Source organism: Anopheles merus, chromosome 2L (assembly GCF_017562075.2).
Source record: "Anopheles merus strain MAF chromosome 2L, AmerM5.1, whole genome shotgun sequence".
Taxonomy (NCBI): domain Eukaryota; kingdom Metazoa; phylum Arthropoda; class Insecta; order Diptera; family Culicidae; genus Anopheles; species Anopheles merus.
In genome coordinates this window covers 50,886,948-50,904,794 of record NC_054083.1, presented here as the reverse complement: position 1 = coordinate 50,904,794, position 17,847 = coordinate 50,886,948, and the positions used below count along the sequence as shown (strand labels likewise).

The 17,847-nt window shown below is 45.7% G+C and overlaps 2 protein-coding genes across 14 annotated transcripts in view; both read left to right on the top strand.

Annotated features, from left to right (window-relative positions):
• The first annotated feature begins 249 nt into the window (after positions 1–249).
• LOC121594594 (glutamic acid-rich protein) lies at positions 250–17,774 on the top strand. 13 transcript variants are annotated; one of them, XM_041918017.1, is made up of 7 exons: positions 250–378; positions 756–800; positions 1,063–1,396; positions 11,531–11,980; positions 15,235–16,044; positions 16,549–16,716; positions 17,009–17,774. In XM_041918017.1, exons 3-7 carry the CDS (start codon positions 1,352–1,354, stop codon positions 17,075–17,077), a joined length of 1,542 nt encoding a protein of 513 aa, XP_041773951.1. In that variant the 5' UTR covers positions 250–378; positions 756–800; positions 1,063–1,351; the 3' UTR covers positions 17,078–17,774. The 13 variants fall into 13 exon arrangements, with proteins under 13 accessions (XP_041773951.1, XP_041773953.1, XP_041773947.1 ...); XM_041918019.1 differs by lacking the exon at positions 756–800 and having other exon boundaries at positions 250–415; XM_041918013.1 differs by lacking the exon at positions 756–800 and having other exon boundaries at positions 251–378.
• Positions 551–17,847, top strand: part of LOC121594592 (cell wall protein DAN4-like) — a 33,929-nt gene continuing 16,632 nt past the window's right edge. Inside the window, exon 1 of the mRNA XM_041918010.1 lies at positions 551–610. The gene's annotated coding sequence lies outside the window, so the exon portion shown is untranslated. The remainder of the gene's footprint in view (positions 611–17,847) is intronic.

The window sequence follows — 17,847 nt, the reverse complement described above, 5'->3', positions numbered from 1 at the left end:
CCATCGTCAAATTAAGGAAAAAAGGTAATTTCAAAAGATGATTTCCTCAAACAACAGAAAATAAATCCAATATCGAGAAGTAATTAAAACAATGGCAAGTAAATTTACACTTTTTATTATGTTTTATAAGTGTTTTGCGATTGAAAAAGCCAACGGTCAGTTTGAAAGCGCTTCATCCGCGTTGACGTGTTGGGGCTCATGTCAAGAGCGTCATCCCCTTGCGTGCTATATCCTCCACCTTCCTTGCTTGCCCCTTCGGTGATTTTCCATTCGATTGCAGAAGTTGGTCCGGTACGACGGCATTCAAGAAAACCGCCCGCGACGAGTTTCCAAGCAAGTAGCAGCGAGTCAAGAGCACCCGAAGCATCCAACTCTGTGGTGCGTATCTATACCGATTTACGGGATCTACCGCACAGTGAGGGAACGCACATATTGAGGCGTGGTGTGTGTGTATCGAGAAGAATCTATAGATATCCTGTCCGAGAGGAAACCGATAGAGCCTTGGTGCGGCGTTATTGTTGCAGTTTCTTCTTCGGCGTCGGAAGATTTTTATCAAAAACGTTTGTCTCATCCCCCCTCCCCCACTGTTTCGTAGAACCGGGTCGGAAGAGTGCGTGCGTGTGTGTGTATGTGTGGAGCGACCTTTCGAGGGGTGTTTAACAATTATTTCAGGGACTTTTCTTGTCTTTTTGGGTGCGTCCCTTCACGCCTACTGGTTTCTCTGTACCAAAAAAATCCTTTCGTGTGTTCCGTAGCAACCTTTCCGGAGTGTTCCTTGACGCAAACGTCTCTCACTTTCGGTAGAGTGCGTGATCTAGTGTGTGTATGTGTGTGTGTGTGTGTTGTCCTTGGAAAGATAGCATTTCATATTTGCTGTCGATATTTATCACCCCCAAAAAAGGGGAGCTCTGCCAGTTCAACCCCTTTCTCGGGCTGGTGCAGTTTATCTTTCCGAAATTCCATTTTAGCAGGTGGTGGTGGTGATGGTGAAGGTGGTCGTTAGTGATTTGATTGTGTGCCCAGTCGCCAGTGTGCTTATTCTTCTTTTTTCCTTCCCTCTAGCGGTTCACGACTACAGTGCGTGCACTTTGGCGAGTTGCGAGTTATCCGAGTTTGAGAAGGTAGAAATAAAAAAGGCAAAGTGCGCGTTCCGCTTGTGACGAGCGGACAGAAAAAGAAAAGAAAGCAGCGTCCTTTAGTGTGAGTGAAGAAATTAGAAGAACGGGCCGAGTGTGTGAGCGAAGAAAGAACCGTCTCGAGCAACAGCAGCAGCAGCATCCCCCGTCACAGTGCGGCCGACGACACAACACACCCAAATTCCACACAACAGCCCCAGGAAAATCACATCAAAATGGTTATCAAAGTGTACATCAGTGGAATGTCCGGCAACAAAGAGGTAAGTGCTCTGAGCGGAAGGATACACGAATGGGGGGGGGGAGTCGCAGTACACGGGATCTCGACTCTTTCTCTTGGCCATGGCCATGAACGGGGAGTGAACCAACACCCACCCCTCGGTGTCCCACCCGACCGCGCCCGGGATAGCTGGGCATGCTTCAATTTTATATGGTTCAAGCTAGTGTGTATCGGCACCCGATGTATGTATGTGTTTCTGTCTGTTTCTAGCGACCGTAGTGTAACAGTTATAAATAATCGCGTATAGAAAAAAGAAATACAACACGCCGTGTGTTGTGTGTTTGGTAAGCCGAAAAGCGAGCAAAAATCTCCCATCCTAATAGAGAGAGAGAGAGGGAGAGGGAGAGAAAGAAAGCAACTAACAAGGAAAGAGAAGAAAAGACAGAATGATACAAGCAACAGCAGCGGGAAGGCGCAAGTTGATTAACTTCCGTTTGTTTGCTTCGTACGCGATTAGAAACCGGCCCAACCACCCCTACATGGTCAGAAGAAGCGGTACTTGAACTTGCTTCCCCAGCGCGGTGTGTCTTCTTTGCTCTAGGGTGCAAAAGAGCCCATGAGGTGTCCGTGATTCCAACGGCATTCCAACATGAAAACGCATTTCGAAGCCAACTTTGATGTTCCTCGAATCGAAAAAACACTCAGACCAGAAATTGGGGAATCATACAGCAAATTCCGGGCGACATACAGCCCGGAGAAATGGTGTGTTGTGGCCTATGGATGATGTCATGCATCAGTTCCCATCCCTATTAGCTGCCCGGCCCAGTCATCGCATGGTGTGTGAGTCTTTGTCGTTATGCGTTTGAAGCACACACACATTTGCTGGAACGGTTCCATAAAGCGCTGTAACGAATCGAGGAAATGCTTGCTTCAACTGGCATCGACGATTTGTCGTCCCCCGTTTAGGAAGGGACCACAGCCTATGATTCATAGCGCAGTCGAAGACGTCGAGAATGCTCTGTACAAACTCCCCGAGAGTTGTGAGTTGAAACACAAACTTTAAAAAAAATGCTTCCAAGAGCGATAACAGAGGGAGGAATGGGTAGAACGCACGCATGGTTTGATACGCCCGATGCATCCACGGAGCTGGATTTAATTTAATCAGTGATTCACATTTAAGTTGAACTCCACGGACACACCCCAATGCGCTTGTGGTGGAAGGGGGTAAAACGAGACCACAGCAGGACAAGGGAAGGGCTTACAAATGTAGCAGCTATCTTTGTTGTCTGTGCATTGGAAATGGCACAGGAAATGTGAGGGATGGGATTGATATTTTTCTTATCAAATGGGGTTTGAACCACTCCAGTCAATTAGCTCATTAGCGAGGGTGTTTTTGAAACCATTTATTTCAAGTGTTCAATAAGTGGCCGATAAGCTTGAACATGGAAGCAGATGGGTGCGCAGTATCATGCGTTAATTATGCAGACGATTCTACTGCTGCTCCGTTACATTGTAAATGTAACATCTGTATGCTCGCTTGCTGCCTGTCCCTTTGCGATATTTATTTAGAAAGATCTTCTTTCACCCACTTCAGGTGCAGAGTGGCACGATCGATGCAGATACGATCATTCGAAGGACGGAAGTTCAACCGTGTAAGAGAGTGTCTACCGCCAGCATGCGGATGTTTATTTGCAATTGAAATATTTATCCGATGTGCAAAACGGCAGCAGAGCAAACAGGGTTACAAGCTACAGGGAAAGGAAAATAATTTCATTTTAGCTGTGCGTTTTATGTCCAAATGTCGACGCTACGCTTTATTTTCTCTTATTCCATTACAGCCATTTCCTGTCGTACGGTAAAGGCGTGTAGGATGACGCATTAAATAAAGTTCAACTAACCGATTCAAGTTGGCCCGTGGTTGCCCATGGTTGCCGCCGCTGCACTCTGTGTGAGTTATGCCCGAGCCGCGCGCTGTTCGCTTCGTTTGGCACAAAATAATAATTGGCAAAAATGGTGTTCCCGTTAGTTTCAACACACACACACACGCGCGCATGGATCCACATGTATTCTAACTGGCTGCATTCTGTCTCGAAGATTGGAACGTGTACCAGCGTAGAAAATTTCTCGGCCAGGCAATGCCAATCGAATATATGGGCCGTGATAGTAAAGCTTTTTTTAAGCCGAGCACACTGCTGCCCGTTGGATGAATTTTAATGGCGCGATCGGTTTGCGTGTTAATCGCAGCTCCAATGATCGTACTATGCAGTTCACAGGCGTATTGGATTCGTTTGTTCCCGGGCAACATCTCAGATAAGCTGAAATAGGGTTTGGAATGTTCCCATCTACAGGCTGGCGGGACCGTATGGAACAGAAAAAGGAATAACAAAATTCATATTAATTTCCGATCTCAGTTTTGTTCTACTTTTTAACATTTTATCTTCTCTTATATTTTAGTCATTCAGTCATGGCCTGCCGAATAGCTAGCGATTGTTGCGGAGCATAAATGAGAGCACGCTGGGGGAAAACACAATTCGATTGTGGCGGTGGTGCGGCAAGCGGTGGCGCGTACATAATGCATCTAATTAGTGTGCAATAAATGTGCAGCACACGCGGTGGTGTCGGTTGGGTCGTCACATAAAACCCCCGTACCACCCCAAAAGCGATCACCTCTTCCGACAAGGGGCCAGTTTGGTTTTGGTACACTGATCTTGCCTGCCTGCGCGGTGGAGAATGGATGGCACCGTATCGTGAGGTAGACGGGCTTATCATTATTCAAGCGGAATGACTGGTCCGTGTGGCATAGAACGATCGGAACTGGGTCTGGATCGGGTGGGAAGAGTGAGCATGATCGCATCTCGCGTCCACGAGCCGTGCGTTACGGCTCACTTAGCTTGATCGAATTCAGTGTGCAATGAAGGGTTGCGGCAGGAATAATGTGTCTGATGTGTGCGGTGGCAGTGCTTTTGTTAAAAGCATTCTTTTCTGTAGGTGCAATTAGGGGAAATAGAGGGATTTGTTTTCATGCGTTTTTGGGATGTAGCAATGGAAAATACACCGTTATATTTCGTACGGAAATGAAGCTCCGTTTTTACTCACAGACTTAGTTTGTCCACCGCTTCATACGAAGTAGCGTTAATGCAATCTTCACAAGCACCTTCAATGACGATGATTCATTTGCTGTCGCTATCCACACTACGCTGAGCTTGAGTGTATTTATTGTTTTATGGCGACTGAAACATGTTCCAACTAAAAGGCACGAAATAAGGTAAATATTGCAGCGAAAGCGAACGATCCAGATGGACAACTACGTGCAATGTGTTGCAAAAACATTTAGAGTGGAAATGCTTCGTAACTTTGAGACGATGAACGTTTGGAAACCGGTTTTATTTTGAAACCGTAGATTAGATGTGTTTATAAAAGTGTTCAGTTACACTCTTTATGTGGGAATTAATCATTACATACTGGTGAAACTGTACTTTTGCTTATCTTTGTAGCTACGATGTCTTTGAGAATTCACTAAGCTGCATAAAATCACGCTGTCACGCTGACCCGGAGTTGCGAAATAGAGATGCGAATGTTTTCTCTCTCTCACTCTTTGTGGTTTCCAAATAAAGAATCAGTCAAGGCCACCGCCATCAACCAAACGGGTGGATTGATCGTTCAAGGAGAACGTCTTTCGAGCATCCGTTCAACCTTTATAATCGACGTGCCACCACTTTTATGTTGCATTGGAACGGATTTGGCAGTGCGAGAAGATCGCTTCTATATTTGGCCAAATCACTATGCTGCTAAGCTGTGTTCAGTATGGTTCAGTGCTAAACGACTGCTTACGATACACATCCCACGTCGAATTCGTTGACAGCATGAACGTTGCATATCTAACATGCTTTTAGGAAACCGAATCGCTCAGCAAACATTGTAACACATTGTTGCCGAAAGAGGGAGAGTCTCTGGTTTCGTTTTGGCCTCTTTTGATGTGTGTGAGTGTTTGTATGCCCGTTACCGGGGTGCTATTTAATTTAAAACCAACGAAGAAGTAGTGTTTTATGATTTATTTTGTTAGCTAATTTTATTTGCTTTCAGGAGACGCACGTACAACTCTGTACGGCTCGGCTTCACCGCGTATGTGTGTGCGCCCGACTGTGCGTGCTATTTGTATGCACTCAAACCGAACCCATCTTACGCATGTTCGTCCCGAGCCAACGGGTGTGCGCCGGGTGGCGTCTTGCGAACTTCGAAAGAGACTGTGAGCAAATTAGATAATTTGATTTTAATTGCCCTGCTTCCTCGTCCACCGGCCAAAAGACGCCCGATGATCGCCGGGAAGCCGGCTTCAACACAGTCCCGGGGGTTAACCGAACGAAAACGGCCGGTGTTAATATTTTCGGTTTTGTGTGTTATTCATTAAAATGCTTGCGAAGAGCAGATTGAAATGTGTTCACCAAGCACTGTTCGGGTGTAAGGTGACCGGGTGGCGGAGCCACTTGCTTTGAGGTGGACAGTTCGCACATAAATAGACACACTCGGCGGCACCGCAGCATTGCATCAGTCGGACGACGGTGGAAAGAAAGTCATTCGACACCCGATCCCCCTGCAAGAAGCACAATCGTTCGAGCTGTTGTTTTTGGTTCTGTTGAAAAGGAAAGTGGTGATCAGTGATCAGAGCAAGACAGAAGAAAGGAGAGCTCTATTCTCTCTGATCTCATTGACGGATGTGTCGATAACGGTGATGGTGAGCCATTCAAAGCAGGCGAATGAGACCTACAGGTGTCCTTGAAAGTTGGCGAAATTTAAACACACAGACCTTTTCCGAAGCCAAAACAGAACCTCACACACAAACACACACACACACGAGAATGAGCTGTTATTCTTGAAAGAAGGGGGGAAACATCTTGTTTAAGCTAGACCCAAAGGTGTGTTGTACCCCCTGTTTGCGCACTTGGCACTGTAACTTGTGATTGTAGCGAAAAAAACCGAATAACGTCATGCGGTTCCCTTGCTCTCTGCCGAGCCGGACGGCTTAAAATCGTCGTTGAAGCAGCATGCGAGAGACACATTCCGATCGGTATCAGTCGTTGTCGTTAATTGTCGTCGTTGGTGTGTTTGCTTTTCGGGCGAGCACAGGAGGACTACAGGCAGCGCGAACACGAGCAAAGACTACAATAATTTGTACATTTCCCAATTAACCGCAGACCGCAGATATAGAAATGCTAGTTTGGGGACATGTTAATTCTTCGGCATTCTTTTTGCTTTTTGCGCTTCCTTCGTTGGCTTTATAGATTGAAAGGAGAAGAAACTGTTTCCTAGCGAAAGATATGATAACGATTAAGATTTATTGCGAGAGACGAGAAAACATTCTCGACAGAAGAACTGTTTTGACAACGAGCAGGTTTATGTAACGAGACGAAAATGCTGCTGTTTGTAATAAACAGGCCTGCTGCTACAGTCAATAACGATCCTTGTAGATCCTCGCCGAAAGACACGGATCGCCATTCTCCGCGAAAGCGAAACACGAACGCAAGTGTGTTTAAACAACAGACCGATTGTCCAACAATTGATTGTACAGTTAAAATGATTGATTCGTAGCTGAGCGACGACTTTAGCTGGCGCCCTAACGCGCATTCCTGCGTCTCCGCAATGCCTCAAAACCTCAATAAACGAGTGCGGCATGGGGCATCACAACATCTTTGGCGCATACTGTGACGTGACACCGTGAGGCGTGAAGACTGACGCCACTGTCGGGTTCGTTTGGGGGGTGCGCGAGATGAAGATGGCCATGAGCGAAAAGCAGCCCCCTCCCCCTCCACTTTCCTCGGAAAGGCCATTGACCCTTTCGCGATCAAATTTCGCATCTCAAGTGCAATGCCCTAGTTCACGTGTGTAAGCAGTAGAGAGAATTAGATTGAGCGAGAGAGAGCGAGAGATGGGGATATCGAAGTCTACATAAAGTTTGTGAGAGCAGACATACCTGTGTGTTTTGCACGGCCGAAGATCATCACCTGATCGGCAGCACACGTGCGATCCCCGCGCCCGTGGTTTGATCTGTGATCTTCGCGACACGAAACACCTGCTACACCATAGCTCAATCATCGGGAAAGAAGGAATTACGATCAGCAGAGCCACGCTTTGATATTCTATGCTGCTTCTTCTATCTCCCCATTCAGATGATGTAAACAAATGAGCATTATTTAACGCCCGACCAGAATCGCATGCATTGTGCTGCAGTGTGCTATGCTGTCGTTGCATGGGCCACAAGAGCTCCTCAACCTCAGGATGATGTATTACAATGGCAGGTGTTCGTATGGTTAGTAGTTGTGCGGCTAACAAATAGTGGTCGCTGCTTTCACCATGATCATCTTCTTGATTGCGGCTTTGGTCGCTGACCGTGTCGGATGTCTATGATCCGTGAGAAGAACAGCCAAGAGGATGCTTCGTAGCAGTGTCTGTCGGGTTTTGACATTGGCTGTTAGTACACAAGAGAAATTCGTTCTACTACACATGTTTTGCTTGTGGTAAAAGCGTTACTTAACCTTTCATGAGATTCTAGGAGTTCTCAATTGTGTTCTATGTGGTTAATTCCAAGATCAATCAAAAGAAAAGAAAAGAGATGTTACTGTCAACGCTTCGAGTTCGATTATAATTTGTGACTTTTAAATACCACATCACAACGGCGGCCGCAAGGCGGCGCACCAGATGGTTGTGCGAATCTCACACACCCTGCTTTTTTGCCGTGTTAATGTGACACGATCGTTGATGTGTGTTTGTATCTCTGTATGGATGGGAGAGGGAAGATTGTGCGAATGTGCGACAAAACTGACGAGATAATTGCTCTCGACGCATACTTTAATGTCAGGGCTGACGGTGTGAAGCGTTTGAGTTCGCTTCCTCATTCTTCTAGCAACACTGTGTCTTCCTCACTTCCGCAAAAGTGCGTCCGGAAGGGGATAGGAAGGGTGGTAGAGATGGTGGTGGTCGTGCGATCGTGAAACATTCTCTTAAAAATATCAACGCCTCGGATGAGATAATACTTGCGCTGTAGCAGGGTTCTTTCGCCTCGCCACATGAGAGCTGTCTTATGCGACTTAAGCAGAGGGTGCAATTGGTTAGGTCAGTTGGTTTGCAAATTTGATGTAGAAGTAATGATGAAAAAAATGAGTCCATATTTTACCTCCATTTTGCTGCTCGATTGACAGTTAGTGCGTTCTGGGTGAGAAACGCTTAACGAGTGTGGCATGTGCCCGTCAAAGGATTTAGTCATGCCACTGGCGGGTGTGCTCTAGCAGTAATCTTCGCCCTGAGATTATAACGTGCAGAATTGGGCCACTAAATGGTTTACCTTCAACGAACCGTTACGAAGCCATATTTACGGCCATAAATCACCACAATGGGGATGAAGAAATGCATTATGGTGTGTGCAGTTGTATCAACCGTTTTGGCTGTGTCCGATTTTGAGTTTATGGTCCATTTAAAATTGAACGATGTGACAATGGAAATATTTGCGACACTGGTAATAACATTGCACAAATGGTGTTATTCTCACGAAAAAGTACACAACGCATGTCTGTTGTTGTTGATATCTATCTCTGTCCCGAATCACGATCGCGATCAAAATAACATTAACAAACAAGTTTGAACCCGTCGTGGTGTGTGTAGTTCGTTCTCGATCGGTATCTGCGCTCCGATGAATATCCGCTCTTCCTTCTTTCGTTCATCCTCTTACGACACTGACACTTCCGTTTCAGTTGTGGACGTTCTTGCTTCTTCTTGGGTCGTGTCTGTCCTCGCCTCAACAAAAAAAAGAAGATCGAATATCTAATTTTATCTATCACCCCTGCTTGCGTGTGGTGTTTTGCGCGCGCGATCCGCGATGGCCCCGTGGGGCGATATGATGATGAGGATGACAGTCACAGCAGAGCCATCACATCACAGAGTTGAATTAAATAATCGCCCTCCCCTTTCGCTCACCAAACAGACATACACACACAGATGTAGATAGTTCATGCCGGACAGCGATGTTGTTTGTGTTATGATCGTCTAGGATCACACAGTGGCTGCCCGTGTGTTGGGTTTGTTGTTTGCACCGATACAACATCAGCATTACTTTCTTGTAGATGCGCGCTTCTGATGTTACAGTCGAACGAAAACCACGACGACATGCTAGCGAGGACTGTCTCCTGTATTTTTAGTGATTTGGCAAACATACACAAACACACACCCAACACCAGCGTTGGTGTTTGTGTTGGGTGTTTGAATTTTCTTCCCGCGCCACGCGCTTAAAGGTTCGTCAAACGGGGCAGAAATTATGAAACAGCACAGAGGGAAATCCTAAACTTTCCCCCAACCTGGTGCAATGATGCTCGATCGTGCTCTTCCTTTCCATCTCTCTCTCCCTCTGTATCTGTATTTTGCCGAGTTTTACCCGCCAGGAAGAGGAAGAATACGCGTCGTGTGTAGCAATTACCAGCTGTGAGTGATGGGAAATGATTGAATGAAATGTTTGCCCGTTCCCTCTCTCGTTTTCCCTCTGAAGGTGGGAGGAGTGGGTAGAAAACCGCGGAAAACCGAGTCAGATGATATGCAAAAATAGCATTTCCTTGCGCTTGAAAACCTAGCGTGAGTTGTCGGCATGGAGGAGGTAATGGTAGCAAGCAAAGCTACTCGCTCGGAGGGAAAGCAGAAGTGATGGAACTGTGTAGGATTAATAGGTGAATGAAAATATTATGCTCATAAATCTGCACATTACAGCATGGTGCAGCTTGAGCTAGTGAGAAGAAGGTTGGATTATGTGGTGATCGTCCCCGTGTCGATTGGAGTGAGCCGATTGAACGATGTTGATCGTGTGGAAGATCACGTCGATATCTATCTGGAGCATCATGCTTGGTTTATTTATGTTTGATCTGCGTGTCAAATTGGTTTGCGGTGAAACACTTGGATAGTGTGTAATGTGCGCTGTGTAGGGGACCATCATTGGGACCTTGTCAATTTATTTTATGGAAAACTTACTTCAAACGTGTGATTCGAAATGATCAACTAGTCAACCGGCAAGGTCTTCAGTTTGGTGACTGTATTGCAGCCAACTGCAGCACTCAGGCCAATGGGTTCGAAATGTTAGTGGAAAGTGCAAACGGAAACGTAAAAGCGCTTGTGACAGTTGGAAAGTTTATTGGAAGAGAAACATTCACAAACGTGAGGTTGTTGTTGGTACTAATTTTAGCACCAGAGTGATGTTACAACGTAGTGTCGTAGTGTTTTAGTGTAGTAGTGACAACACACACACATGGCGATCAGATGAGGTCGTCGGAATGTCCACAAAGATAATTGGTGGGCGTGTAAACAAAGACATTAGTTGGGTCTAAAAGGGGGAAAAACAAAGGAATCCAGGAAGATCTTCAATAGCCCAAGATGTCGTTCAAGCAGAAGGACAAGGTCGCTCGACTCCAGACATAAAGGTGCTGCTTAATTTAATGGGAAATCTTTAGGATCTTTGTTCCCTATGTGTAGACAGCTCTTCTAGGAAATCTATTCTCGGGATCTTCAAATCACTCTGAAACCGGAATTTGAAGAAATTTTTCGTAAAATCGTTTGCCAAAGTTCATCATCATTGCCGCCACCAGTTGGTGTGGCTATTTCTTCCGCACTTGATTAATTGCTTGAATGTCCGTGAACGAGGCGAGACGGTTTAAGTCCGTTGGACATTCTGTGATGACACGTGAGACACGTACTACATGCGTGAAATATTAGTACATGAGATCAGTGTACTCTCTTTCCTACCGGGTATCACAAGGGAAAATAGCGTTTAGAGAAGATCGTTAGCTGCAAGCATCAAGTTTCGTTGCTACCGTCGGCTTGCGACAGAACTAATGAGTGTACTTATGTAGATTGGCCAATGCAAAATACAAACAAACATGCCACTCGCCTGTCCTGCGTCCTCAGGCACACACCGGCGGCTAGACATGTTGAACGGGAAAGCAATTTTTAATGTCCGTTCCTGTGTTTTTTTTTTGCGTTTACCTTATGAAGATTTGCCTAATGCGAGTGGAATGCTGATAGATTTCTCAGCGGGATATAATAGAGGCAATAAATTCAACGCAGCGTTTGAGCTTGATGTTTGGAAATAAGCGTCCAATCTGTTTACTGAAACGTTGTCCGTCTTTCTATTCTTCTTCCCCATTTGCAGGTGAAGAAGCGCCAACAGCGGGTCACGATGATCATGGACAGCAAGCACATAGAGTATACGGTGATCGACATCACAGAGCCGGGCCAGGAGGGCGAGAAGGACTTTATGCAGACGAACGCCCAGCACAAAGGCTGCACGATCAGTGATCCGAACCCGCGGCACGCCCTACCCCCGCAGCTGTTCAACGACACCGAGTACTGCGGTGACTACGACGACTTCGACATGGCCAACGAGGTGGACAATCTGGAGGTGTTCCTGAAGCTGGCGGCCCCGGCGGCACCCGAGCCGGAGCACAAAAACGGCGACGAGACAACAGCACCACCTGCCACCGGCGACGACGACGCCACCACCGCGGCCGCCGAGGACGAGGACGAGAACAAAGAAAACAAGACTGAAGACAACAACGGTGCTGGAGCCGGTGATGGAGCGGAGGCCGAGGGCGCGAACGAGGTTTGAGTTAGCACGAGGCGTGGACAGTAACGCAGCGGTCCGCCGTTGGCCCATGAGGACAGGGCCGTTGGCAGGAGTCGCTCTGCACAGAAAATCAAATTAAAACAGCAACAATTTAAAACGCCCAACAACACCCCCGAGCGAGCGCTCGCGCTACCTGTGTGCTCTCCCGTGTGTGTGTGCTGTGTTTGTGTTGTTTGCGCGTTTGGCCCTATCTAACAATTTGCGTTTTAGTGTGTTGCTTTACCAATTTTAGGGCGCCAAAAGAATATGCGGGTGTTGCGGTATGAAAATATGAAGCGTCATCGAACGGCAATTTGGTTTGAACATTACATTTGATTTGTTGTACTATACAGCATTACTAACATTACTTCCAAGCTTAGCAACTTCCATAACATATATACCTTCCACCCCCAAATGGAAGGCCCAATGCAGTAAAGATAAGAGACTAACAACATACACCTCACAAGAGAGAGTAGTAAACTCCATGGCCGTAGCAAACACTGCCGACACGGTAACCTCCACACAACTCTGCACGGTTGTAACCTTGATAATGATGGAGTAAACCTCGAACTCTATCCTGCTGCTACGCCACACTACTCTAATCCAATGAAAGTACACACAACACCACACTCTTCCACGTTTTCCCGTTCTCTGTCGCGTGCGCGCATATATATTGTTTGGTAGATTTAAGGTCCCGAGGGTAGATTCCGACGGAAGTTGTAACGCGGCGTAATTTAACGTTTGATCGATTTCGCATCGGATGCAATCGTCTAAGCTCTTGCCGAGGTCAGCCCGCTCAAGGATTAGAGATTGTTCTGTAGCAATGGCACAGCGCGCAACACGTGCAATGGCCAGCCTGTGTCAAGTCAGGAGGAAAAGGTTCCGTTTAGGTTATCGGATTAGAGTAGGGGGGTTTTTCGTTTGTCGGTTGAGTGACTCTCGTAGTGGGACTTTCTTTGTTTATCCCTGTTTGATCCTGCATGAGGGAACTAAAATCATTTGAATAACTTTTTTTCCTTCCATTAGCGTTTGTTTGCATTGACGCACCTGTTTTTGCGTGTGTGGCCTTGCCGGGTCACAAATAACTGTGCCCTGAATGATATCAGCCGTTTCGCAATGCTGTTGTGCGACAACGGCATCGAGAAAACTGTCCCTTATGCAAGAGAGTCTCTCTGTGCCCGCCTTGTACACCTTTCGTCACGTTCTCTCTGGCCTGGGCATAGTATACCAGCAGAAAGTGGGGTTTAGCGGTTGTTTCGCAAACAAAGTAACCGATAAGCACACACAATAATGCGCACGATGAAATGGGGATGGAAAGCTAACCCGTAGTTGAAAAGACACATACACACCGTATATATTAAAGTTATTTTACCAGTCTCATCGCGACCCGCAAAAACCCGCAGAGCAGCGTGCGATGGTGACGATGGATTATTTCGACATGTTTCCAAACATGCTCTTGCAAACGGACGGCGGGAGCCTGTGCGTGTGCTTCCGATTGCGCTTAACCGCCTAATGATGACAGCATCGTAAGCGGCAGAGAAGCGCAAGTAAAAAAGACCCCCCATCCTTCAATATAGAAGCCATTCCCTATAACCCCGCGCGGTATCCCGGTATATTTGTAAGGTGAAACACTACGTAGTAGGCGATGCTAACTGTTAAGCGCGCGAGCGCGAGCATCTTGTGAAGAACGTTTGTGCGTAAATCGGCAAGAATTAGCAGTGGTTAGTTAGAACAGAGTGGAGCGGACATCAATCAATCTCTGGTTGCAGTAGCGCGAGTTTGCGTAGCGAGATATGATCTATACCTCAAAACTAGTGTGCAATTTAACTCCCTTTTCATTTTCAGTGCCGCTTTTTTCTTGTTAGCAAATATGTTTACATCGATAATCAGCGGGGCGGGGTTCGAAAAGATGCGGCGTTAGTTTTGAAATAATTCATTCAGTGAGAGCTCACGATTACAAAGCAATGTTTGGCACATAGATTTATATTACTTTCGTCAAAATTCAAACAAAACATTCTCAAATGAGCTGTGCGCTCTGCAAAATTAATTTATCTCTTATTTTGCGTCGTAAAGTCGTAACTTTATCTTATACGTGTTATTATTCTGTATGCTAAGCAGCGATAAGGAAATGGTAGAATACTGAGTTAAACAAACGATATAGTAAGGGAACGAACGAAAAAAAAGGGTAAACACACTACATTACAAAGCTGAAAACGAAACGTATCACACGTACACCAGACACGCGGTACATACAAACACACCACCCCCAGAAGAAGAGTTAGTTAGCTCAATATAAAACTGAACTAAAGCCGGAAATCAAAAGCAAAGCAAAGGGAGGGCAGTAATTAAGGGCTTTGAACGTGAGAACAGTTAGGATTGAATCCACAGTTTTAGAGGTGTAGCCTTTTTGTTTCGAGAAGCAAAGGTTGCACTTTATTGCGAGTTTTGTCCCCATTTAATATAAATGCGTTTCGTTAGATGTTGAGTAGCATATTATGCCGCGGCCTCATTATATACATATACTATATTAAAATTAGCAAGAGCACGATTATAGCACTACGAGAGAGGTGAAAACAAGGTTCAGAAAATAAAAGCAAAAGCCTATCCCCGCGATTACAAGCGATTATACAATAACAAAAACACCCCAGCAGCGCGGCATATACATCCACCACCCCAATACATCGTAGCGAAAGATTTATACCTTTTTTAGCTTTAGCGTCTAAAATAAAAGTAAGGAAAATCGATCGATATCTTGGCTGATGACTAATACTGTTCCTATTTACCGTGCTCTGCATGATGCATTTGTGTTTTGTTGTGTTGAATTGTCTAACTAATGTATCGACACACACACTGTAGTACACGAGCTTATCATTGAGATAAGTCGTATCAGCTTTTCGTTTGAGATTATTTAATCCTTTGCTTCTCGATGCAATGTAGGCGCTTGCTTGCAACAATTGATGCTGAATCATGCAATAATTGAATATCCGAAATTGCGCGTGAAATTGCCAGCTGTAGATGACTAATACAGTGACACCGTTTGTAAGAGATTTGATGTCATTTAACATTTATTACATTTACCCCTTTCCATTATGAATAATCACATTTTGTTTTTTTTTCCCCTATCCATCGAACATTTTACAAAATCCCTGCACACACCTTACTCACTGATGTTGCACCCCAAAATTGGCTGAATTCATCCATCAAAAACTCACATACACACCTGCTGTGCACCTACATGCAATTGATATTAGGCGGCAAAGGCTCCACCGGAAGAGGCTGGAGAGGAGGAGTTGCAATCGGAAAAGGAAGTGAAAGATACTAAAACGAACGAAGAGAAGAAGGATGTTGAAGAGGAGAAGGACGTGGAAGTGAGTGAAAGTACTGCTGAAGATGTCACAGAGGCGAAGGACCTGACAGAAACAGCTACGACGGAGGAATCGAAAGAAGATGCTTTGGCAGAAGATGACACTCCTGAGAAGCAGGATGATGAATCAGAAGCTGTAATTGACTCAAATGATCCAGATGGACCGCAAACCATTGAAAACGAGACAAAGGAAGTGTCCGTGGTACAAAGCGATGACGATCCTCAAGTCACCGACACAAACGCAACCAATGAGGGTAAAGAAACGACCTCCATGGAACATGAATCGAGCGTAGGTGACACTCAAGAACCAACAGCTGACCTCCAGGAAGATCTCGAAGACAAAGCCGATGAAGACTCTGCTGTCGTTGATGAGACTCCGCTCAAAGACCCTAAGGAAGAGATTGTCAACGAAGAGCCAGTGTCCGCTGTTGAACAGCAGATCACGTTGAACCAATCGGTGACAAAGACCAGCGAACAAGACGATAATAATGTCGAACAGATGGAAGTAGAGGTGCAACAGGAGGATCTAACGGATGAGGATGAATCATCGGAGTCAGAAGTGGACAGTCAAATAGAAAACCCCAGTAAGATAAGGAGACCAGATTGCACAAATGAGGAAGAGAAGAAGCAGGAGCAGGTCGTTGGGGAATCGAAAGCATCCCTGGAACATGAATCTCCGTCCACCGATGAAGATGAGGTTTGACGGAATGTGATGCTACGTTACAACGTGTTGAATGTTTCGCGATGTTTAACCTCCTTCTCTTCGCTCTGCTACCGTGTCGCTCTATCTCTTCTTCGCCATACTGTTTACACTCTACTCTAAATATGGTCACTGTTTACTTACATGATCCCGTTCGTTTGGAATGTGCGCAACATATCTCAAGCCATTTTTATGTGTAAACAGCTCTTCCAGTTCTTTCTCACGCCTACGATCACCACCTGTCTGAGGCTAGTCTCTCGAGCCTTATCTTTTTCATTGTGTATCACACATCTTCCCTGAATTTCTACACACTTTTGCTCACTTCCCTAATAATCTCTTGGTGTGTGTTTAATTTTAACCCACTTTTCCTTTCACGCTTTACTTACCCCATTGCCTTTATCGTTGTTCTTCTGATAATGATAAGTTCATTCCGAATCACCTAACCAATACGGTGTACTCCTCTCTACGGTGTGTCCGGTTGTGCGGTTGTGCTTTCTAAAGGACGCAGCAGAGATGGAGGCCGACGCAGAGGAGCAGGAACTCCGACGTGCCTCGGCAGCGCTGGCCGGCAAGAGTGAAGATGCACAGGAGCAGATCGAGATGGATGAGGCGGAAGAGGAGGAAGACGAAGAGGAGGAAGCCGACAACGAACCGGAAGCTGCTAAAGAGGTCCAGACATTCGGTTACGATTGAAATTCCTGTATTAGCTTGCTGTTTTTTTTAGATCTAGAATAACGAAAAAAGAAAGTACACACAACACAACCTGGCTTCTTAATGCATGATGCTCGTTTGCAGCTACTAATGGATTACAATCACAGATCCCGAGTTTGTTTTACTTCCAAGCTTCTCCAATGAATGAAACTGTTGTCCCTAACTGCAAGCTCTCTGTGTATTTTGAAGTCTACTCACTCAAAGGCTCTTCTTAACCTAATCTCTATCTGTTTCCGACCCACGTGTACAGGACGAAATCTCCAGCAAACTAGTTGACACCGACGATCCCATGCTGGCCGAACAGGAACAGGAGGAATAAGTGCAAACGGAATGCGCCAGCCCCAATCCCTAACCATCTACTGACACACTGTTCAAATCGAGTCATCATCGTTCATCATCATCATCGTTCGTCATCGTGTAATAATCGTTTGTTTCAATATGATAAGTGATCAAATTTCGTACCGGAAGACATCCACCAGGCGCCACTGCAGGAACTCTAGAACGTCATTACTTCGAGTGCGCTACTAAGCTACACGGCAGGCATGGAAATGAAACGATCTTACACTATTGTACTTTTAAAAACTATTTAGTTGACAAACGGTCTCAAATCACAATGGCCGGTTGCAGCGCGTTGCTTAAAGTTCCTCTTTGCTCGGGAGTGAAGTTAACACGCACACACACACACCTTTGATGGAGACCAACGAGAGGGGACATGAGAAGGGAAGAAGAGCAAAAACGATCGATCACTACCTCTGCCTCTGTCAAGTGTGTAGGTATATGGAGAGTGCTGTTTGCGAGATCGCATTTAAGTTTTACCACAGCCGATTCATCCTTCCTCGTTTGCATGGTGCATGGTGGAAGCGGTGCGATGCGAGCAGAAGAACAATCGACGTGTGTGTGTGTGTGTGTGTGTGCGCATGGTTTTGATCCATTTCTCGGTCTCTATCACAGTGAATTACAAAGTGATCATTTGTTAAGGAAAATTACGGTGAAAACAAATAAAAGAAGAATTTTGATTGAGGTGAGTGGTGGTGCGTTGGGATGATGACATTAAAATTGCGAGCAAGAGCACTAAGGTTTATGTTAACG

What these genes read in the sequence shown, in the direction of transcription:
- LOC121594594 (XM_041918017.1), top strand. Translation starts at nt 1,352, where the DNA reads ATGGTTATCAAAGTGTACATCAGTGGAATGTCCGGCAACAAAGAG. An exon ending in GAATGTCCGGCAACAAAGAG is followed by an intron (nt 1,397 to 11,530) that starts GTAAGTGCTCTG and finishes CCCCATTTGCAG; the next exon opens with GTGAAGAAGCGCCAACAGCG. An exon ending in AACCGGAAGCTGCTAAAGAG is followed by an intron (nt 16,717 to 17,008) that starts GTCCAGACATTC and finishes CCACGTGTACAG; the next exon opens with GACGAAATCTCCAGCAAACT.